Source organism: Oryzias latipes, chromosome 24 (genome assembly GCF_053564925.1).
Source record: "Oryzias latipes strain Hd-rR chromosome 24, Olatipes_Hd-rR_3.1".
Lineage (NCBI taxonomy): Eukaryota > Metazoa > Chordata > Actinopteri > Beloniformes > Adrianichthyidae > Oryzias > Oryzias latipes.
This window is the reverse complement of record NC_136260.1, coordinates 19,931,956-19,954,349: the sequence shown is the minus strand read 5'-3', so window position 1 is coordinate 19,954,349 and position 22,394 is coordinate 19,931,956. Positions and strand designations below refer to the sequence as shown.

At 38.6% G+C, this 22,394-nt stretch overlaps 4 protein-coding genes and 1 long non-coding RNA gene across 7 annotated transcripts; 3 read left to right on the top strand and 2 right to left on the bottom strand.

Annotated features, from left to right (window-relative positions):
* Positions 1 to 359: 359 nt before the first annotated feature.
* Positions 360 to 4,405, top strand: bpnt1 (bisphosphate nucleotidase 1). 2 transcript variants are annotated; one of them, XM_020714874.3, is made up of 10 exons: positions 360 to 643; positions 1,037 to 1,171; positions 1,256 to 1,360; positions 1,437 to 1,544; positions 2,314 to 2,362; positions 2,550 to 2,633; positions 2,769 to 2,860; positions 2,931 to 3,128; positions 3,683 to 3,788; positions 3,882 to 4,405. In XM_020714874.3, the coding sequence occupies exons 2-10, from the start codon at positions 1,052 to 1,054 to the stop codon at positions 4,031 to 4,033; spliced, it is 1,014 nt and encodes a 337-aa protein (XP_020570533.1). In that variant the 5' UTR covers positions 360 to 643; positions 1,037 to 1,051; the 3' UTR covers positions 4,034 to 4,405. The 2 variants fall into 2 exon arrangements, with proteins under 2 accessions (XP_020570533.1, XP_004083462.1); XM_004083414.5 differs by lacking the exon at positions 2,550 to 2,633.
* On the bottom strand, positions 1,694 to 3,117 carry LOC144990155 (uncharacterized). The gene is made up of 2 exons (XR_013654129.1): positions 2,906 to 3,117; positions 1,694 to 2,631 (listed from the first exon to the last, which is right to left on the bottom strand). It is a non-coding gene; the product is annotated as an uncharacterized LOC144990155 (long non-coding RNA).
* Positions 4,406 to 6,538: 2,133 nt separating the features above from the next.
* Positions 6,539 to 9,579, top strand: ypelb (yippee-like b). Its single transcript, NM_001104711.1, is given in 3 exon segments — positions 6,539 to 6,573; positions 8,295 to 8,447; positions 9,027 to 9,579. Coding segments are annotated over 2 exon segments (363 nt in total). The 5' UTR covers positions 6,539 to 6,573; positions 8,295 to 8,306; the 3' UTR covers positions 9,249 to 9,579.
* Positions 9,580 to 10,263: 684 nt separating this feature from the next.
* On the top strand, positions 10,264 to 13,943 carry slc35a1 (solute carrier family 35 member A1; the record flags this gene model as incomplete). The annotated part of the gene is given in 8 exon segments (NM_001104842.1): positions 10,264 to 10,400; positions 11,471 to 11,651; positions 11,820 to 11,979; positions 12,123 to 12,275; positions 12,352 to 12,418; positions 12,484 to 12,660; positions 12,740 to 12,874; positions 13,789 to 13,943. Coding segments are annotated over 8 exon segments (1,017 nt in total). The 3' UTR covers positions 13,923 to 13,943.
* Positions 13,944 to 15,083: 1,140 nt separating this feature from the next.
* rars2 (arginyl-tRNA synthetase 2, mitochondrial) lies at positions 15,084 to 22,220 on the bottom strand. 2 transcript variants are annotated; one of them, XM_004083415.5, is made up of 20 exons: positions 22,059 to 22,220; positions 21,884 to 21,957; positions 21,695 to 21,797; positions 20,887 to 20,970; positions 20,710 to 20,810; positions 20,573 to 20,628; positions 19,348 to 19,431; positions 19,191 to 19,267; positions 18,961 to 19,119; positions 18,765 to 18,871; positions 17,894 to 17,989; positions 17,710 to 17,770; positions 16,944 to 17,020; positions 16,665 to 16,789; positions 16,517 to 16,584; positions 15,855 to 15,964; positions 15,670 to 15,765; positions 15,530 to 15,604; positions 15,394 to 15,457; positions 15,084 to 15,235 (listed from the first exon to the last, which is right to left on the bottom strand). In XM_004083415.5, the coding sequence occupies exons 1-20, from the start codon at positions 22,092 to 22,094 to the stop codon at positions 15,149 to 15,151; spliced, it is 1,740 nt and encodes a 579-aa protein (XP_004083463.1). In that variant the 5' UTR covers positions 22,095 to 22,220; the 3' UTR covers positions 15,084 to 15,148. The 2 variants fall into 2 exon arrangements, with proteins under 2 accessions (XP_004083463.1, XP_078799035.1); XM_078942909.1 differs by having other exon boundaries at positions 21,879 to 21,957; positions 22,059 to 22,192.
* Between the last annotated feature and the right edge of the window lie 174 nt (positions 22,221 to 22,394).

Genomic DNA, 22,394 nt, shown 5'->3' with positions numbered 1-22,394 from the left:
TAAAATAGTCTGTACTTTTTTTTTTTATCTTTGAGTCTCCTTTAACTTTAGACTTTCTAAACATTTAAAGTCAGATATTTGGCTTGTGATCTTAATGACAAACGCCTTTGTGTTATTCAAATTCACATAAGTTTATGTATGGTGTCAAACTACATATAGTGTTTTTTTTAGGTGCAAGATGAACACAATGGACAAAATCCCCAAGGAAATTCTTGAAATTAAAAATGTACTTGATTACTAAAGTATCCAAAAAATACAAATAAAGCTTAAAAAATTAAATATGTATTTCATTTTGTAATATAATTGTAGTTGGCAAAATGGGCAAGAAATGATGCTCCTCCATCCTGCAGGTGGCGCCCTTGCGTACAATGTCGCATTAAATCTCAAGATGAAGAAGTGGTTCAACAAGTTTACTTCCTGTATTTTTAATTGAATGTAGTGTTTGCGTTTAATATTTGTTTTAATTAGCGAAACAGCTTGACGTTTCCCTCATAAATGAACTTTAGTCCAAGCCAAGTTAATACTAAACGTGTTCTCATAAAGGGAAGTCATCGAACAGAGAAAAGCTAATCTATCTACCGGCTAACAGCGTCTGTCTTCTTCAGCTCAAAGGTCTCAGCCGCTCAGGAAAGTTTTTGAAAAGGTTTGCTTCTCTGTACTTTTCATTTTTCATCGAGCTTGTAATTTATTAACCCTTGTGCTATCTTAGATGACCCCACCCTTACTTTGACGTGTTATTCCTCCCATGACAAAGGTGGAAAGATTTAATGTAATCCATGAACATCACAGTGAGTGAAGATCACAAATCACTGAAGAAAAATTGTCTAGTGGGTCTAGATGACCCAACTCCCAATGTTAAAGTGCCTAGGTTAGCACAAGGGTTACTCGATTCTTCTTCACTTTAATTCTGTTTGCTGTCACTGATGTTTATTAGTAAATGACGAGTCCTAATGAGAAGCTAAGGAGATATGCAAGAATGTATGTAAACAAATGGTTTACACAAGGTTTATCGTCAACAACGGTCGTTTTCTCTAAGGATCGACCTCCAAACATGTCTGGAAGTCCAGCTGTGGTCATGCGCCTCGTGGCGTCCGCCTACAAAGTGGCTGAGAAGGCTGGATCCATCGTGAGGAAGGTGCTTCACAGTGGAGAACTGGGTGTTGTGGAAAAGGTGTGACTCTGTTTTGGGGTGAGCCAAACATGCATGTATTTAGGATTCAGTGTGAGCTGAAACTGACTCTGTGTCTCTGTTCAGACAGGAGCTAATGATCTGCAGACGCTGGCAGACAGACTTGCACAGAAAAGCATTTGTGCTTCACTGTCTAGACATTTCCCCAACATCACCATCATTGGGGAGGAGGTCAGGGATTCTTTTTATCAATCCAAAGACTTCTTACAGAGAAACTACATTGCTGTTTTTTTTCCTCTCATTGCAGGACCTTCCAGCTGAAAAAGTAGAAGAGGATCTTATTGAGAAAGGGCAGGAGGAGGAAATCCTTCAGAAGAGCTGTCCAGAAGAGTTTCAAGATCTGAAGGAAGAAGAGGTGCTCACTCGTAGATTGAGACACTCGCTGGACAAAAGCGAGTGTTTGTTTTACCCCTTCATGGTGGCTCTCTGGTTAAAGAAAAATATTTGTTCTTTTATTTTTTTTTAAGATAAGAAGAAACCAGTAAAGTAAAAATAAAAAGACTAGAAGAGTAACTCAAACTTTATTCTATTTATTTTCAAGCAGCAGACAGAATTTATCACAAGTCAAACTAAAGGTCAACAGAATTAAGCCGCACCAGATTATAAAGCTGATTTTTTTTATTTTTGAGGGAAATCAATGATTTTCCGTGCTCCTCATGGTTCGAAGAACAGAGTTAGCTCTGATTGAATTTTGCCCTGTTGGATTTACAATTTTTGACTGCGATGCACCACAAACAATAAAATAAACTGTTTTTTTTAAATCAAGGACACAACACTACCTTTTAGATGATCCTATGTGACACAGGGTGTCTTTTATTTTGAAAGGAAGTTATGTGAACCTTTGTCAAAAGTTATAAACACTTTCATATTTTGAAAAAAATCTATGTTTGTTTTAAAGCTTTGAGTTTCTTTTCTGCCAAATTAAACAAAAAAAACAACCAATAATTTGTTTTAGATTTAACATAATAGTAGGGTGAAGTAAGACTTTGTGGCTCCTACTGGGTTGTTCCCAGTGAGAAATTGGCTTGAATAACTGGCAAAGGTTGCAGACCCCTGGTTTAGTATTTAACCTGTCAGAAGTCAGTCAGTGTGTAACAGCCTGCATGTGTTTGTGTGAATCACAGCTTGTTGTGTGGGTCGACCCTCTGGATGGCACAAAGGAATACACCGAAGGTAAGGTCCTCTATAAGCTTGATTTCATGTTATGATTTGGTGTCATTGGAGATGAGCTGAAACGCGTCTCCATAGCAACAGCCTGGCTCCTGTTTGTAATTAGTTACAAAACGCTGCATGATCCAGATGAGTGGGTTTGTTGCTGCTGGTGTCTATTTCTTTCTCTTTCTCTGTTTGCTGACCCCAGCATCGAGGTTTCTCCATCTTGGAGCTGTAACTCCCATCCCACACAAAGGGTTGAACACGTCTCAGTTTCACAGCCCAATTCTCTGTAAGAGAAGGACAATTAAAGGCATACAGCATGGAATGTTTCTTTGTTTCCTCACGTCTTGTGCATTTTTATTGAGTGAAATGGTCGTAAAACAGCTCAGTATTTTGAAAATAGACGTTCTTTTCTTCATTTCAGGGCTCCTCGATAATGTGACGGTGCTCATTGGTATTGCATATGGAGGCAGGGCCATTGCAGGAGTCATCAACCAGCCCTTTTACAACTATCAGGTAAACTGAACGGTCTGTTGTTGTGCTTTGAAAGCTGTCATTTACCCCGGTGGGAACTTTTCCTGTTCAGCTCGGGCCAGGAGCGACGTTGGGAAGAACGCTGTGGGCGGTGTTGGGATTGGGCGCCTTTGGTTTTCAGCTACAGGAACTGCCAGGAGACCGACGAATTGTCACCACAACCCGTTCCCATAGTAACAAGGTGGTGATAGAGTGCGTTCATGCCATGGAGCCTCATAAAGTCATACGAGTGGGCGGTGCTGGAAACAAGGTGAGATGGATTTAGGTTCACATTTGTTTTACAGTTGAATCAAATCAAACTTTATTAATTTAAATAAAGCGATTTTCAATCTTTGAGAAGCTTAAAGCAAACAAACTTACCGGTTATGCTAAAAAAAAGGCAGTCTTATTCACCCCATGACCCCACACACAATGACTACTGGCATGAAAACATGGCTGTAATCATAAAGAAACTATAGTAATACTTCATTAATATATTATTTCTACTTTTGCTGCAAATTGAACAGATGTCATTGAAACAAATATATTAAATTCTGTTGTCGAAAAAGGCAAAAATGATTTTTTTTTACATAATTAATATAGAATAAAAATTATTAATTTAATAATAGAATGTTTAAAACATTAAAACTTTCAGATTGTTGAACAAAAAACAAATTTATTGTTTGACTAAAACATCTATCTGTGGAAAAACAACAGAGCCTAAGAAGTCAGTTATCAATACAGACACTGTCAACTCTATTGAACTAATACAAAATCTATCTTTTCTATTATTTATGTCCTCCAAACTGACCTGTCTTTCTGCAGATAATCCAGCTTATTGAGGGAAGAGCCTCAGCATATGTTTTTGCCAGCGCAGGGTGCAAAAAGTGGGATACTTGCGCTCCTGAGGCCATTCTTCACGCAGTTGGAGGTATTTAAACACACACATGAACTCCGTTTCAGGGTTAGGAACGTTTGCAGCTTGAATTTTTATTTATTTATTTGTTCTTTTATTTAATTGCAGGTAAGCTGACGGACATGTATGGGAATGCCTACTGCTACCACGCTGATGTGAAGCACATGAACTCAGCCGGAGTTCTTGCCACACTCCGAAACCACGAGTACTACGTCAGCAGAGTTCCACCGAGCGTACTGCAAGCTCTCAAGTCTGACTGAAGTTCTTCATCCTTTTCCCTCTGTGGCGCTCTGGGATGTTCGGATTCGAATCCCCTCACTTCCTCCTATAAATCCAAATGTTCTCAATTTTTTATCTGATTTTGGTCACATAAAAAATATTTGATTTTATGGTCTCGTTTAAAACTACAGAAATCAACATTTTTGGGACATAATTATATATGTGCCTGGATTTTCTGATGATCTATAGTAGAACATCAAATGTTTTCACTCTAGAATTACTTTTAACTGGTTTAGAAACACTACAAAAATGTATGAAAATGCACTTTTCTTGAATAATTTTTGTTTTTTATATATGTTTTCTTACATTCTGGTCTGTCTTTGTTGATTAAAGGGCATTATTTCAGTATAAAAGTGGTTATTTCCATCCTGCAGTCCAGGACTTATGAAAAAACAAAGGGGAAGCCATTTACACAGCTTTTTTTGTAAATGTATTTCTCCTATGTCATTAAAATCAATTTAGTATATCTAGATAAATCCTTTGAGATTTGAGAAAATGCCAAAATGAGTCCTGATTTTTGCAATAAAAATGAACTTTGGAGAAATGTTTTTACAAGAAAAACAATCTAATCAAACATTTTTGGTATTTCTTCTTTTTGTTCAGGGAAAAATAAGCTTCACACAACTGAAAAGATCTTTTATTACTGAAATTAAAGCAATAAATCAAAGTAACATTTTGTATTAACTAAAAGAGGTGTATTTAAAACTGGTGGTCAGTTGGTGTTTGTGTACAAAGTTCAATTTGTCTTGTTTCTTTACTAAGTTCAGAGCATTATGCATGTCAGCTTTGTGGAAAATAAAAGCTTTGGAGAACATCAGTTATGCAAACACAAAAAGCAGTGAAATAATTATGACCTGGTTGCCTAGCAGTATTGAGATGCTCCATTTGTCAGAGTTCTTCAAAGAAAAGATGACATTTTTATTTTTTTTGGTTAAAATTAAAAATTGATGACAAACTTCTAATGGGCTCAAAAATAAATAAATAGAGGAGCTGAGACAGTCTCACCAAGTCTTCTGGCTCCATGTTATTTTCTTCTATAAAACTCAAAAAACAACTATCTCTTTGACCCGATTACAAATGGAAAACATTCATGAAGTCTATTGGAGAGACAACATGATAGATTGCAACAAAACCAAGTGCTTTCATCTTTTGAAAATTTTAGGGTGGACTTGCTTATCAGCTAATTAACCCCTGTGCTATCCTAGGCACTTTAACATTGGGAGTTGGGTCATCTAGACCCACTAGACAGTGCGCTGAACCTTTTTTCTTCAGTGATTTGTGATCTTCACTGGTGTCCATGGATTTCATGAAATCTTTCCACCTTTATCCACCTTTGTCATGGTAGGGAGAACACGTCAAAATGAGGGTGGGGTCATCTAAGGAGAGATGAGTGGGAGTTTGAACCCTTTGGAAGCTCACTTGGACATGATTGGTGAAAGAAACCACAATGGGATTTCTACGTATTATCATTTAGACCAAAGTGATCTGCATTCATAATGGAAGACCTTTAAAAAAACTAAAGTTATATCTGATCTATCATTGTAACCTGGTCAGAATAATATTAGAGTTTGAATGTTGATCTTTGCAACAAATCATCATTATTACTGTGGTCAAATTTCATTTTCATGACATTATTACAAGTGTTAACCTTGACATACCTTTTTACAAATGAAAGAAGTTACATTTTTTCCATAAATGTGTTTCTTGTCTCACCTAAAAAGTAGGTGAGTTTTATGAGAAACAGGAGTGCAAGCCAGGTAATTAGTTGACTGATCTAATTCAATATTTAAAAAAAAAATAAAGCAAAACATTTTTAACAAACACAAAGGATCATAAATACGCTTTTTTTAGCATTCAAAAACCTAAACATATCGACTTAAATTTAAATGTTGTGTTTTAAAAGCACAAAATGAATGCACTTTTACTTTGCACTGTGTTAAACTGAGTAATAATTTCAACCTTGAATGTGTGCTAAAGAAATATTTGCATAAAGAGGACCTGACAACCTTTTTGTTAAAACATTAAACAGTCTCACCAAGTCTTCTGGCTCCTTGTTATTTTCTTCTATAAAACTAAAAAAACAAAAACACAAAACTGGAAATAAGTCAATATAAAATTAAATAATGATCCCACTTTTTTGGTCTTAGGTCAATGCAAGTAATTTTATAATGTGTTGTCATTTTAATTTATTTTTTTTCATTCTCCTGCAAAGTATCAATGTTTTGTGTGGGCGCACAACAACAGGATTTGTTTGATAATATTATTTAAGGAAATAATTCGACAAAATATTTTATGTCTTTTTTATTAGGTTTTTTTTTTTTTGGTCATCAAAAAAGTCAAGCGATCAATTAATTACACGAAGTGGTGATCTGTAGATACTCGTTTTACCAGTAGGGGGCGATCCTTTTTAAAAAGATATAATCTTCCGGAAAACTCCAAAGAAAAAGTATCAACTTCCGGCCTGTGTTTTCTGTTTTGATGCCAACTCCGATTGCAGACTCGACAATAATTTGTCACGCAGGTAAAATAAAGACACGTTGGGGACTCGGAAAACTTAAATAAACAGTTTGAAGTATCTTTTTCTGTTACAACGTAAGATGTTGATCGTTTATTTATCGAGTTCATGGCCGTAACGTTGTTATGTTAGCGAATGTTTGTCTAGCATTGATTGACCAAACAGAACGTGACATTGAATGTTTACCAATAATTATAATGTTTTACTTGAATTGTGATACAAAAGAACACAAAATTAGTAATAAATGTTGGAGCAGTTGAACTTGAGTGTAATGCAACGTTGTTAATAAAGCAGGCCGTGTTCAGGGGTTTCCAGAAACAGTGGGATTACAGCATTTAGGAGATTTTTACTTTTCAACAACAACAGTGTTGGCTAGAATAGTCTGCAGGGTAATCTAGAAAGCAGGTTATGCTAGTTACCACGGTGAATTTGAGGCTGAGGACGCGGATAACCTCAGATTTAGGTTCCAGAAATTAAGGTATGTTTCAGGGTATGTCATGTTGCCATAGCAACTCATGCTCTGAACATAACCTGGTCTGGCGCAGGTTTAGTTGAAGGTTAGTTTGTTTTCAGAGAGGCGAAGCAGCATGGCGTGTCCATTTGAAGATGATTTAGTGGATGAAGAAGCTCAGATAATACTTTTTCCACCGTGAGAGGGTGATAAGACCACGTATGGATGTTGGAAAGATAAACTTTTTTTACATCTAACTTAATTATTTGCTTCAGTTGAGATAAATAATATTTTTGAGTTCAGTCAACTTAAAAATAACACATGGTTATCAGTCATAGTTATTGAACTTTCATTCAAATTAATTCATATAAGTAGGTGTAACTTTGGTGCTGCTGTTAGAGCGGCAGTGCAGGGAATTGTGGGATACCATTCCCTTTACCTGTCTGGACTGATTTGTTTAATTCTTTCTACACTATGCGTGAGAGGAAAGGAGAGGGTGGTGATTTAATTTGGCACCTCTAGTGCTATATGACATTGCAAGAACTGAAGTTAGAATCAATGTCATGATAATTGTATGAACGTTATATTGCAAATCCACACTGCATCATTTATTTTAACGTTATGAAAATGAGAGTATCTGCGGCCTCAAACTTAGACAAATGAAAGTTCAAGAAGTACAATAAATTAATTTGGAAAAACATTTAATTGAATTGGAGTAAAATGACATTTAGTTAAATAAATATGTAATTTTGAGTTGTATAAACAATTATTAAGTTGGATAGACGTAAGAAATTAGGTTGAATAAATTTAATTCAATTACTTGTTACCGATTGAATCAATTCATTTAAGTTTTATAAGTTGTATATATAAACATCACAATATAATCGGAAGTAAGATCAGAAACTCCTGCGTTTACTTTGTCTGTTCTTTTTCTCCAAGCAGAAACTGTTTCTTTTGATGCAGCCGTGTTACTTTTTTGATGGACGTATAATTTTCATACGCCGTCATTAAAATCTCTGACTCCGTCTTACTAAAGTATAGCGCTCTCTCTTTTTCTCCATGCGTTTCCATGGTGAATCCGGTATTCGGCACCTGAAGAGACCCATGATTGGGAAATAGCTCTTTAAAATGAGACAGAATAGAAATGAAACTGCAAATCTCCCCTTTTTATTTCATTTTTTGCCGACTTTGCTGCATTCTGAGGATTTCCTTTATTACTTTCATGAAATGTTCCCTTTTATTATTTGTTGTTGTTTTTTTTTACATTTATTTGTAGTTTTAAGATAAAATGGGACGCATCTTTCTGGATCACATTGGTGGAAGTCGCCTCTTCTCCTGCGGCACTTGTGACACCGTCCTGACCAACCGGGCTGAACTCATCTCAACGCGCTTCACTGGAGCCACTGGCAGAGCGTTTCTATTTAACAAGGTAATGGAACTTCACAGAATCAAGAACAGATGTGCTATTCTTGCGTTATTTGAATAGATATTTAATATTATACAACCTACGTCTTAAAGTCCCGCTCTGATCACCTTTTGGAGGTATCAAATCAAAAAACCTGCATCACTTTCTATAGGACAGTTTCTGCGGAGCGGCATTTGTTCACTAGAAATTTGCCTTTTAGTTGTGGGACTGTTGGCATGGAGGAACCCCGTCCCCCCTTCCCGTCACCCATAGCTGAGCTATATGTTTAAAAGCTCACAGCCCTTCCCACCCACAAAAATGGCGAGCAATATTGGAGCTATCCAGACTTACAGTTTGGAGCTGAATGCAGCTCAGACGAGGAAGACGTGCATGGATCTAGTCTTCTACAAGTGTCATTTCTGCTCCTGATTCGCACCAATTTAAAGAAAGAAATGGTCCGAAATTCATTTTTGAGCTCAGCTTTCCTAATAAACGTCTCACATCATCAGTAGAATTTTCCAAAACACCAAAAACATTGGCCTTTAAAAACATCAGATAGAGGTTTTCCTTGACTGTGACATAAAAGAGACGAATCTCTTGCAGGTTGTGAATCTGCAACACAGCGAAATCCAAGACCGAGTCATGCTTACAGGGAGGCACATGGTCCGGGATGTCAGCTGCAAGAACTGCAACAGCAAGCTGGGCTGGATGTACGAGTTTGCCACGGAGGAAAGTCAGCGCTACAAAGAGGGCCGCGTCATTCTGGAGCGGGCGTTGGTGAAGGAGAGCGAAGGCTTCGAACACGTTCACTCCGACAGCTCCTGAGCTCCTGTCTGCGTTCATTTCTGCCGCGTTCCTTTCATGAGTGCAGACGCACCAGAGATGCGTTTCTGGCTGGGTTTTAAGTGCAGCTCGAACAGAAAGCTGACTACTGATGCTTTTCTATTGATTTGAAACCACCTGCAGTTTCAGTATGTGTCCAACAGGTTGTGCTGTCGTTCAGGTCTGCTGTTTCTCAGAAAGTGTCTGGAGTGCTGAACAGATTCAGGTGTTTTTGTCTGGTTTGGCACAGTAACATCTGATTGCCTGAAGATGAATATCGTAGTATTACACTACAAAAAAGGTATCTTTGTTGAAATGCTTCATTGGAATCTTTCCTTGAATGCTGCGCCGCTTTTTATTTTAAGGTGTGCCAAATACTTTCAACATGACAGAATTATATGTTAAAATATTTTCTATTTAGTTTCCCGAGTAATACTTTGGGGCATTAAAGAATTTTCTTAACGTTATCTTTATTTATAATAATGGTTCATAAAACAAATAAAAGCATGTTTGGTTTTATGAAGGGTTAACTTTATTTTTCAGTTGATTGAATTCTGGTTCCTGAAGTTTTTTTTTCCAGTTTTTTTTATCTTTTAAAAGCAGACTGGAAGGAAAGTACAATATCATTTTAGATGTTTAAAATGTAGGTTTCATTATAAGCATGTTTTCTTTTTGTTTACCTTCTGAACAATAAAGATAACTAAACGTCATCCTCTAAATGTGTTGAGTGCTTAAGTGCGGTCCAAAGTCCGGCTAAATGCGGGGATTATCAGTCGGACGTAAACATGAACCAAACATGTCTTTGATATAGTTTCTAAGTCTGTCATTTCTTTTTCAAAATAAAAAAATATACAAACGTAGAACCCTTCCTTATTCTTTTGTAGGCTTTTTTTTAAAGCAATTTTAAAATCCTCACGATAAGGCTTTGTGCCTTTTTTTCTCTTGGTAAGCGGGCATCTGTTTACAAAAAAAAACCTCGTTCCTAGCCGGAGCGTAAATCAAGCGCACCCCTGCGTTAGAGGCGCTGCTGACGTGCCGCAGAGTTAACGGCGATTTCTCAGTGAACTGGATGTTTTCAAGTCATGTAACCAGAGAAAGACCATCCGACTCTTCAGCTCCCGACGGAGACACGGAACAGAGCAAAGATGGCAAACGGTGAGTTTGCGGGGGGTTTTTTATGGGGGGAAACATTGTTGTAGCATCTAAAGCTAATGTTAGCAACCCACGACAAATGGAAAAATAAAACATTTTTTCTGCTCCAGCATCATCACGCCGCTCCTTCCTTCTTCACTAGTATCAACTGATAAGCGTAGATAAAGTCATGGTTTTTGCTAATGTTCCTCCCTTAAACACATTTAGTGTTTTAAAAACAAAAACCTTAAAAAAAAACGACCTAATTTGACTAAATGGACTTTGACTGTCACTGTTTGGACCTCCCGGTTGTTTTTACACGTTTGCTTATAATTATTTTATTAAATTATATTCAGTGCTACAATTTTAAACAGATACAAAATATTTATTTGAATATACAAGGTTATGAATATGACATTTTAAACCAGTGAAATAAAAATGTGTAAATGCTTAAAACAACCTTCAGAATAAAATCCTCGTCGTCTTTTTCTTTTTAGGCTTCAGATGTTTTTACCATTCTGGTTCATTTATTTATCCCCACAAGAAATTCCTGTTCATACTTTCGCTTTTGCAATTTTTGCTTAATTAAATCTAAAGTTTTCCTGTTGAAAAAGACGTTTCCCCCAGACGTTTGTTCTTATTTTGAAAGCTGAGAACATCCGCGAACTTTTAGCAAAATATATCATCAAAAATAAATAAATAATGAAAGCGTTGAAGGATTATTATTTATGAGTTCTTTAAATAATAAAACTTTCCTATGGACTTTACTATTTGAACTCTTTTACTAAATAAAAAGCTGTTTTTTCTTTTCACATTACTTTTTTGGTGACATTTGCAGCCTCCTTAATATTTTCCAACATTTTTTTTTTTACTTCAGACAATAATTCATTTTGATTTCTAGTGCTTTTGTTTTTTTTTGCCAATTTATCTTATTTTCTGCTTAACTTGACGTTTGGAATTCATGTTTGCCTTTAGCTAATTTTAGAATCAGGCAAATTACACACATTTGAGTTATTTTATAGCTGATCTTGATTCTCATAACCAGGTTTGTAGATCATGTGGCATTGACGACATTTAACTGTTTCTGTTCCCAGAAAACGTGAGCGTCGTCTTCAAGCTCTACTGCCTGACTGTGATGACTCTGGTGGCAGCTGCCTACACCGTGGCGTTACGCTACACCAGAACCATTTCATCTGGAGATTTGTACTTTTCCACAACTGCAGTTTGCATCACAGAGGTCTTTAAACTCATACTAAGTTTGGGGATGCTGACAAAGTAAGTCTTGCTATTTTTTTTTTTCTTGACCACTGTTTGCAGCGTTTAATAAGTTTTAAACTTTCAATATTTTATTTAAAGCTTTATTCCTTGATTCTATTAGCTTTTAAGGCAGTATTTTGTGTCTATTTGCTGTTAAAACTTGCTGTCACGTTGTGATGTCACCAGGGAAACAGGAAGTTTGGTCAAACTCAAGAGCACCATAGAAGAACACATTATTTTCAGTCCGAAGGAGCTGCTGAAGCTCAGCGTTCCCTCCGTCGTCTACGCAATTCAGAACAACATGGCGTTTGTGGCGCTGAGTAACCTCGACGCAGCCGTTTATCAGGTATGATTACCGTCCACCGCTGCTTTGGGTGATGCTGGTTACCTGGATCAGGTGTGTTTACAGTTTGGAAGGTGGGAAATATTCCCTAAATACACTCACCAAGCAAAATGTCCTTTAGAGAAATGTCTCGTTGGGTTGCGTAGGTGACGTACCAGCTGAAGATCCCGTGCACGGCGCTGTGCACGGTCCTTATGCTGAACCGCTCCCTCAGCCGCCTGCAGTGGTTCTCTGTCTTCATGCTTTGCGGAGGCGTCACGCTCGTCCAGTGGCGGCCGGCCGAAGCCACCAAAGTTCAGGTTGGAGTCGGGACTTTTAACCTCACTGCGGGTTGGACTGCAGAAGCTTTCAGGGTTTCCTCTCCTTCAATCACAGATCGAGCAGAATCCCTTCATGGGGTTTGTTGCCATTGCAGTTGCTGTCCTTTGTTCTGGATTTGCAGGTAAAAACTTGTGTGCATTTCACTTAAAAAGAACTTTAAAGTAACTTCATTCCCGTTTTCGTCAGGCGTCTACTTCGAGAAGGTGCTGAAGAGCTCGGACACATCTCTGTGGGTGAGAAACATCCAGATGTACCTGTCCGGCATCGTGGTCACCCTGATTGGTGTTTACGTGACTGACGGAGACAAAGTCCTGGAGAAAGGCTTCTTCTTCGGTTACACTCCCTGGGTGTGCTTCGTCGTTTGTGAGTACGCCCAACGCCGAGAACACGTTTCGTGGTTACCGTCACTATTCCGGCTCATTTGGCTCTTCTGTTCTGCCAGTTCTGTCCAGCGTCGGCGGCCTCTACACCTCTGTGGTGGTGAAATACACGGACAACATCATGAAGGGCTTCTCTGCCGCTGCAGCCATCGTTCTCTCGACCATCGCGTCTGTTCTGCTGTTCGGGCTGCAGATAAGTGAGTGTTCTGATTTGAGGAACATGTTAAAAAAAACATACACACACCGACACATCGGTCAATGCGACAAAAAGGAAGATTGAATATTAGAAACATCTGCATTTTTTAACCCAAACTGAGATGGGTGGAGGCTGTGTCCCCGTCACCCCAACTGTAATTAACAGCATTCCTAACCAGATTCATAGAGAGGGAAGGGAAACAGCAAAATGACTAGAAAAGCTGCTCAGAGAAGGACTGATCGGCCTGCAGTGTTACTTTTTAAGAAGTCATCGATTACTTTACTTTCTCGTAATTAAATTTCTTTACTCATTACTAATTTAAAAAAGTAATTCGCTACTCGCTACTTTACCTTTATTCCCCTCTAATATGCAAATCCCAGCCAAACAAATCCCTCTTGTCTTTCATTTAACTTTTTTTTTTTTACTCGTGCAAAGTATGAACCCAGTTCCACACGTAACTTTATCAGAATTCAGTCAACAGTGTGAAAAATGACACAGAAATGAGCGATAACACGCGTGGTTTATGCCGCCGCTCAACGTGGGGAGAAAAAAAAGGTTCACATCAAATGTGAAACTGAAGCATTTTGAAACCACAAAGAACAATTTAATGCCTCCAGCAGTTTTTTTTCGCCTCCTCTGCAAAACATCCTTTTCAACGAGGGGGGCGGGGCCAGAAAACCGGCTTTCGGCTCCCAATTCGGGTTGTTTTATTGCTTAGATTCATTATGCACAAAACGAACGACTAAATGTGTTTTTGTTTATGAATTTTTATTACATGGATATAACTTTATTTATTCACTTCAAATAAAAATGTAAAAAATAAATATTCATGATGAACATAAATAAGTAAACTTCTGATTTAAAAAATATAAATGTTTAAGGTTTGTACTCTGCTGTTTTTCTTTTCTTTTGCAGCTTTTGCATTTGCAAGCGGAGCGATCCTCGTGTGCATTTCCATTTACCTGTACGGCCTCCCGAAGCAGGACACGTCCAGAGTGAGCCGGCTGGACGCGAGTGCAGAGTCCAAGCAGAAACTGATCTCCGTGTGACCTCGTGCTCCTGGAGGAGGAGGAGGAGGAGGAGGAGGAGGAGCTCTGCTGTGCCTCAGAGCTTCTGGAGATCATGAAGGACCACCGAAGCTAAAGGGTTAAGGACAGTTTTCTAAATTAACTACGAATCAAGATTTCTTTCTTGTTTGTCTGTCAGCCAAAGGTGAGAACGGTGCGTGTAAAGTTTGTAAATATTCTGCACCATTCTGCTACTTGATGGAATCCACCTTTATCTTGAAAGGAGTAAAGAAACTCTTATTTTGAAACTTTCAAGCAATGTATTTGGAGGTACTGTACCATTTTTTTCCCCTTACACTTTCCCCCTAACCATTTTAGGTCCAAGTCACATAATTTTCAGTTCCAGACTACATCAGGAAACTTTCATTACATTAAAAATATGAAAAAAGAAGTTACAGAGTAGACCGTTTCAGTCTGGAGGCTCATGTTTGCTTTATTAAACTGGCTTTAGCTTCACTTGAAAGATGTTTAAGATTTTCAAACTGACATGCAGAAACTTAAATACGTGTCATAACCGGACAACACGGGAGCCTGGAGGAACATGAAGAATCTGCCATGTCACCATGTGAAACAACCTGCAGAGCCGCTTCAGCTGAAGGAACCTGATGTACCTGTCGGCTGAGAGACATCCATGTGTGCTCCGTACAGGTTTTATCATGTTTAGAACATTTCCTGTCAGTTTATGCTGCTTTAGAAAACTGTCCAGTCGGCTTCAGCTGTCGGACGCACGGCGGAGAATTTGCAGATTTGTATGTAAAGCAAATCTCCGTCGTGAGTTGTCTAACAGTTTCGTCAAGTATTTGACCTTCGGGTGTCAGAACTGGGTGACATATTTAACCCTTGTGCTATCTTAGATGACCCCACCCTTACTTTGACGTGTTCTCCCTACCATGACAAAGGTGGATAAAGGTGGAAAGATTTCATGTAATCCATGGACACCAGTGAAGATCACAAATCATTGAAGAAAAAAGGTTCAGAGCACTGTCTAGTGGGTCTAGATGACCCCACTCCCAATGTTAAAGTGCCTAGGATAGCGCAAGGGTCAAACCTTTCCTCCTGAAATCCTTTCATAAATCTGCTGCAAGCTGTTTTCTGGACTCACTGTGGCTCCAGAACAACTGGGTTAAAAGAGAAAGTTCCCACTTTAAACCAGTAGTTTACTTTATTTTAGAAATATTTACAGAAATGACACCGTTTTACTTCAACTGTCACATTTTTTGTACGGGCGTGACGCCAAGGATCCGCATCCCAGTGGCCAGGACGGAGCAGGCCCCCCTGAAGAGGCGTAACCTCGCCTGATGAGGGTGAAAAACAAATCCAAGTGCATTTTTATTTGTTGTGTGCAGGTTTTCCAACGGGGATACATCAAAGTTTTGAAAATCTGCATTAAAAAATGTGTTTTTGTTCCACTGAAGCCCTTTTTGTTGGGTTTTTCTGTGCTAAATTTCTCTACCTGAGCGACATCCGGCGGGCTTCCTTTCACGGGCAGATCTCTGTGTGCTGAAGCAATGAAGTGGCTATAAAAAATGAAAACAGACAGACATTGACCTCCTGCATTCACTCAATCACAAGACAAACCTGTTTCTCACCTCAGCTTCAGTAAAAAGTTCACCAGATGTTTGGGCTGCAGATCCTGAGATGCCTGCAGCAGCACCTCATCGTAGCTAAAGACAACCAAAAAGAAATGTAGGTGGACATGTTGACACAGCATCATACAAGTGATGCTTACCGAAGGAGGTGCTGCAGGACGTTGGTGCTCGTCACCTCCCGTAAAAGGGAGGGGTTGAATTCACCTTCATCCACACCTTTATTTGTCCTCAATAAACTGGAGAAATAAAACAAGCTCTGTTGGTTATGAGGAGTTAATATTTTATGCCACTAACGAGGACTAAAACCATGAGTTTGTTGTCGGACCTGCAGAGTCGGGCGTGCGTGTACTGGAGGAAGACGCCGGTGTCGCCCTGAGCCTGTAACATCCGCACCCAATCGAACTTATAATCGCTCAGCAGCGGACCTTTGAAATCCTGGAACACACATTCTAGGCTGAAGGTTTGAAGATTTACAGACCGAATCCAACAAAAAGGGTGTTTTGCTGATGATGGAGGACATATGCTGAGAAAACTAAGCTCAGAATTGCATTTGCAGATGAAGAAATCCAGTTTTATAACCCTTGTGCTATCCTAGGCACTTTAACATTGGGAGTTGGGTCATCTAGACCCACTAGACAGTGCTCTGAACCTTTTTTCTTCAATGATTTTTGATCTTCACTGGTTTAAATGAATTACATGAGATCTTTCCACCTTTATCCACCTTTGTCATGGTAGGGAGAACACGTCAATGTAAGGGTGGGGTCATCTTAGATAGCACAAGGGTTAAAAGAGCTCAATTGTGACGTAAAAAATACCCTGAGTGGGTGATAACAGCAACAGGGAGGGGAAAAGGGGGCGGGGTTGCTTTAAGCCACAACTCAGAGGTGAATTTCTAATGTGCTGCAGAAACTATGTCCTAGAAAACAACACAGGTTTTTTGATTTTGGCAAAAAACTTGGGATCGGACTGAGTCTTTAAACTCCTCACCTGGACTATCAGAGCACAGATTCCCACTTTTTCCGCCGTGTCTTCTGGATCCTCCAGCTCCTTTGTCGCTACGGAGCAAAACATCCCAGTCTCTTTAAGTGTCAACATCCTGCATGACTGTGTTGGACCTGCGGCCGCGGAGCTTTACTGTGTGACTGGCTCATGTTGTGGAGCATCCTGGCCCGAGCCTCATCCAGCACGTCCTCCAGGAACACCACGTCGCCAGTCCTGGTCTTCATGCCCTGAACCAGGCCAAAGGGCAAGTGCCGACACCTGCAGCAAGTGATTTACCCTTCACTAGACGTAAACACAGCAGGTAATCACTAATGATGTGAAAGGCTGATCTAACTGTGTTTTTAGGAGATTTTTTGTCTTGTTTAGAGATGTAGAAGACCTAGATGTGGTGCATAAATGTTTTTGGTTTAACCTGTCGGCCCAAGGATGACCCATAGCACCCAGAATCTGGAACAGCTGGCTGAAGTGATTCGCCTGGCTTTTGTCAGTCTGAAAGGAAAACACACGAGCTGGAAAAGGATTGATGCTAAAAGACATTTAAATGATGAAAAAGAAATAAATTACAATTTGAAGCTTCCATTAAAGACCCACTTCGATCATCTATTGATCTATTTTCAAAGTGTTCCAAGTGGTCTTTTAATTATGATGGTGCCATTTTTAGGCAAAATTAAAACATAAAAACCCAGGATATAGTTTCTGCAGAGCGGCAGGAGTTTGTTGTGGCACAGAGTAAGTCCGCCCCATTTCCCATCACCTATCTGTTTACACTTTCTCACACCTCCAACCTAAGTTTACCGGTTCAACAAAGATGGTGGGACGTGTTGGACTGAACTAAGACGCACACGGAACTATTCGCTATACGCCACAAATAAGCTCTTTTGCTTTTTGCTCCTGATTCACAACAGTTTGAATAAAGAAATACTCAAAATGCAATTTTTTGTTTAATTTTCTATATATATGTCCACCATCGTCAAAAAAAAAGCCACAAGATGTTAAAAACACCATTTTCATCGGAGTGGGTCTTTAAATGCGTTAACACAATTTTAGGGTGAGATCTTCAGCATAACTAACAGCAAAAAAAAAAACCACACACACAGTTAACACAAATATTTAAGAACCATAGTAAACTGATAAAAATCAAATAACTTTTTCTATGATTCAAAATGAAAAAGACCTACCACATAAATCATTTCATCAAAGGAATACTTTTCTTTTCGGTTTATGGCAGCAGCGACGTCTCTGGGGAAAACCAGTAATATTCTTGGTTTAATGAATGACACACAGCCTGGATAAGAAACTTTAATGCTAAAAAATGTTTCTTAAATCCGTTTGGTCCAGAATGGAGTCCAGTTTGGTACCAACCTGGTGATGTAGAGGGTCGTCCCGTCACTGCGGAGAACAGTGCAGACGTTACTCGGGTCTCCTTCAGGAGAGAGGTCCAGTATCCCCGTCCCTTTTCTGTCAGAGCCAACAGAGAAAAGGGATTCTTTTATTCTTATTCTAGAAAAAGCTCGAAAAATTATGAGGAAAAGGGTTTTTTTAAAGAGAAAAAAGTCATTAAAATATGAGAAAAAAGTAGAAAAAAAGACAAAATAGTCAAAATTATAAGAAAAACTTGGTATAATTATAAAATTAAAAAATGATTTAGAAAAATCATAAAAAAAGGTTAAAATAAATATGAGGAAAAAGCAGTAAAATTATGAGAAAAAACTGGTATAATGAGGAAAAAGTTAAAATTATGAGAATAGAGAAAAATAGTCATAAAATTATGAGAAAAAAGTTGTAACATTACGAGTAACAAGCGGCAAAATGAGTAAAAAGTGGTAACATTATAAGAAAAGAAAAAAATGAGGAAATAGTCATAAAATTATGAGAAAAAGTAAAAGAAATTAGGAGGAAAAAAGTAAAATTTGTATGAGAATAAAGCTGTAAAAATACTGGAAATGTTACAACAGAAGAACAAGAACATTAAAAAGAAAAGAAGCTTTTGTTGATAACAATTGGAGAGAATCTTCTGACTCTTAAGGTTTGCTTTATATTAAAGAGATTGTGTCGTCAATGTCAAAGTTAAAAAACAAAATGTTTTAACCACAATCCTGCCAAATCCTGTTTTCTTACTCTGTCAAAGTTTATTTCTGCTTGAAAGCATGAGCACAGAGAAGAAACCCAATCATCAGACGTGACCTGCTTGTTCATTTATCGCAGGGGTAGCTACTCAGACGCCGTCACGTACTCGGAGGTTTTCAGCAGCCCTCGGTTCTGCAGCTGCCGCACCACCTCCTGGGCCTGGTCTCGGTGAAAAGACTCCCCGCTGTAGACGTCAAAGTGGACCCCTAACCGCTGGGAAGGTTTGCAAAAAACAATCTCACTGTCAAAATCTGCTGCTGCCTGTTTCCGGCGGTTGATTCAGAGGGTTTTTAAACCTGCACCTTGTAAATGTCCCGATACTCCTGGACAGAGATCTCTCTGAACTGTCGCCACAGCGACACCGCCTCGTCGTCATGCTGCTCCAGCTGTCTAAAGAAGTCCCTGGCGGCGTGCTTCAAAGCTTCATCTTGCTCCGCTTCCTTGTTCACTCGGACATAAACCTGATCGGCAAAAACAGGGAAATCTCTCAACTCAACACAGTTATTTGCTGAAGAAAAGAAACCGTGATTACCTCAAACAAATGATGAAGAGGATTCTCTTTTAGTTTTTCAGCGGATCCAAACTTCTCAAAACCGGCTCCGAGTAACCCTGAAATTGAGGATCTGGTTTTGTCCAACACCGTTTTCACTGTCAGAGGACTTTTTAAACATTTGAGTAAAATCACTGACCAAACTGCATGCCCCAGTCTCCAAGGTAGTTCATCCGGACGACAGAGTTTCCAAGCGATTCTTTTAAGTTAGCCACAAAGTTTCCTGAGAACAGAGTTCACCCTTTATAATCATTCATATCAAATTTAGGTTTTTTTGGAAGCCCTTCCTTTAAAACCCATTGTAAATAACTCGGTCCATGTTTTCTGCCCTGCAATGGATTATCATTCCACTAGGGGCAGTAGAGGGGCTTTTCCTGGACATTTCTAAACGGCTGCTTTTAAGAAATCTCCACCGTAAGCGGGAAAAGTTTTGCTAATTTATAAAACTTTATGGCGACAATTACGACAGAGAATTAAGCCACCGCAAAAGAACAAAATAAATGTATTACATGAGAGTAAAAGTCATAAAATTACTAGAAGAAAGTTGTAAAATTATGAGGGAAATAACTAAACTTTACACAGATATAATTTTAAAATAGTAGAAAAAAAAGTCTACATCTTATGAATATAAAATTGAACATTTAAGATTTACAAAGTTGTAATTTTACAAGAAAAAAGTCCTGCCTTTTTAAAAAGTCGTAATTTGATGACAAATAAAATTGTACAAGTGAATCAGATTCAATGAGATCATGAATGGTGTGATTCGATTGTCTAAATATATCTTTTTATTTTCATTATTTTATTTTTTCATTGCAAAATTAAGACTTTTTGAAGCTTAAAGTTACAACAATATTCTAGTAAACTATAGCTTTATTTTCAGACTTTATTGATGTAAAGTTTTGATTTTTTTTCTCATAATTTCACAACTTTATTAACATTTCTTCTTCTTTTATGGTGGCCCTTAATGACTATTTGCTGTTTTGTCCAAAATTTGTTTCAATTAACTCTTTGAAATTCAGTTAAAACGTGTTAAAAATGTGTGGATCAAATTCCAGACAGTGGGTCAGTAAGGTGCATTTTCCCCCTATTTTTTGCATCTTTAATTGACAACATGAGCAAAAAACTTAGAACATTCAATGTTTCGTAATTGATACCATCTATATCACATTAGTTTAAAAAAAAATCGTATTTTATGCCAATTCTTTGATTTAGTGGGCTTTATAGGGTCAAAGCAAAAAGTCAGTTTACTGAAAAACAGAAAAGGTTTTCATTTTTTAAAAACAATATCCACTTCTAAATTCCAACAAGAAAAATAATTTGACCCGTAATTAATGGATTTGTGGCGAAACTTTTTGCAAACTTACCAATAATTGTGGAGCGCAAGTGTCCAGCGTGGAATTTCTTGGCGATATTTGGAGAGCTGTAAAATACAAAACACCTGCCGTTCAAAAGTGAAGACTGGCGTGATTAGAAAAAGACGAAAGAATCCAGCGACATCCACCTGTACTCCACTAATGTGGTTCCTCTTTTCAGGGAAGTCAAAAGGTCGCTGCTTAACCCGTACTTGTCATCCTCCCCTTTACCGAACGGCTCCAACACTTTCTGGAACAGGTGGACAGAAAGACGGCGAGGAAGCAGGCGGCGTTTCTCGGGTAGCACCGTTTGAAGGCGCACTCACCTCTGCAAGAAGCTCACGGTTTACTTGAAAGTTGATCACTCCTTTTCCAGCAGAGATGACTTCCACCACGCCGTCTCGCATCAGCTGAGAAGCGCAAATTAAACAACACACACACACACACACACACAAAAATGAATTTTACAGGAGATTTATTGTTAAACTGATGAACAGAGAAGAAACTGAAGACTTAATTCTGACAGACTGCTAATTAACATTCAGAAACACTTTAAAGACCCACTCCATTCATTTTTTGATTTATTTATCAAAGCCTTCCCAGCTGTCTTTTTTTTTTTTTAAGGTAAAATGAAAAAAATCAGAGCAGCAGTAGTTTATTAAAAATTTGCCTCAGAGTTCTGGTGTTGGCAGGGAGTAAGCCTACACTCATTTCCCATCATCCCTTTGTTTCTCCCTTACAGCCCCTCACACCCCCAACCTACAATTGCAGGTACAACAAAAATGGCGAGCAATATTGGAGCTATAGAGCCGTTCAGTTTTGAGCCATGTTCCAGCTCGTCTGCTCCTGATCCACCATGATTTGAATAAGAAATACTAAAAGATGCAACTTTAAGTTCAATTCTCTTAATAGATGTCCTTCTTCATGAGAAACATGACGGGGATTTGTGTCTCTTGGTTGTTTATTTCTATCCAGTGTTTAATTTTTTACTTCTATTTTTTTGCTGGTGGGTTATTTCTTTATTGTTCAGTCATTGTGCATAATTTCTGGCTCACTTTCCACTCGTTTCTGCCTCAGTCAGGTTATTTGACTGAGCAGTTGGGGATCTGCGCACATTTATCAGGGTTTTTTAACCTGCTTAGCCAGGCTTTCTGTTTGCAGCTGAATGTCTCCATTTGATGGCAGGATCCCGTTGGTCCGTAATGTGCTGACTGACAGCCGGAAGTCTGGAGACTGTCTGAGGGACAGGAGAGGAGGTTCATGATGAGTGGACACATGCAGCTCACTGGAGGGGAGATTTACTTTAGCAAACACGGACTTAACTGCTTCTTCAAAACTGGCATGGCGGTTATAGCTGGAATAAACACATCCTCGGGGTGCTGCAGCGTCCGCCCGAGCTACATATATTGAAAAACAAATTCAAAACAAAAGCATTTTTATGGGTGTGCAAAGAAAATGGTGCATACTTGAATACATTTTGGCGGTGAGACTTCGTTACCTTCGCTGCAATTGTTCTTCTAAAGAAACATGCCATGTTTATGAAAGCATGTAGAAAAAAGTATCGCTACAAAGCATTTGAAGTAGCGAAATCTCCACAACCTGGTCACATTGACAAAAATCCATTTACTTCCTGCATTTTGATGCCACTTCCTGTCCACTCGACCAATCATGAGCTTTCCTTTTCTACATCACGAAAGGTACGTTTGATTTACAACCCTGCTCCTCCCGAAATTATGTTTCTGCAAACTTTTTCACTTTTAGCCCAAAGATTTGAAATGTCTGTGTTTATACTACAGTTATCATGATTATCTTAGTATTTAAAGTATAAATCAAT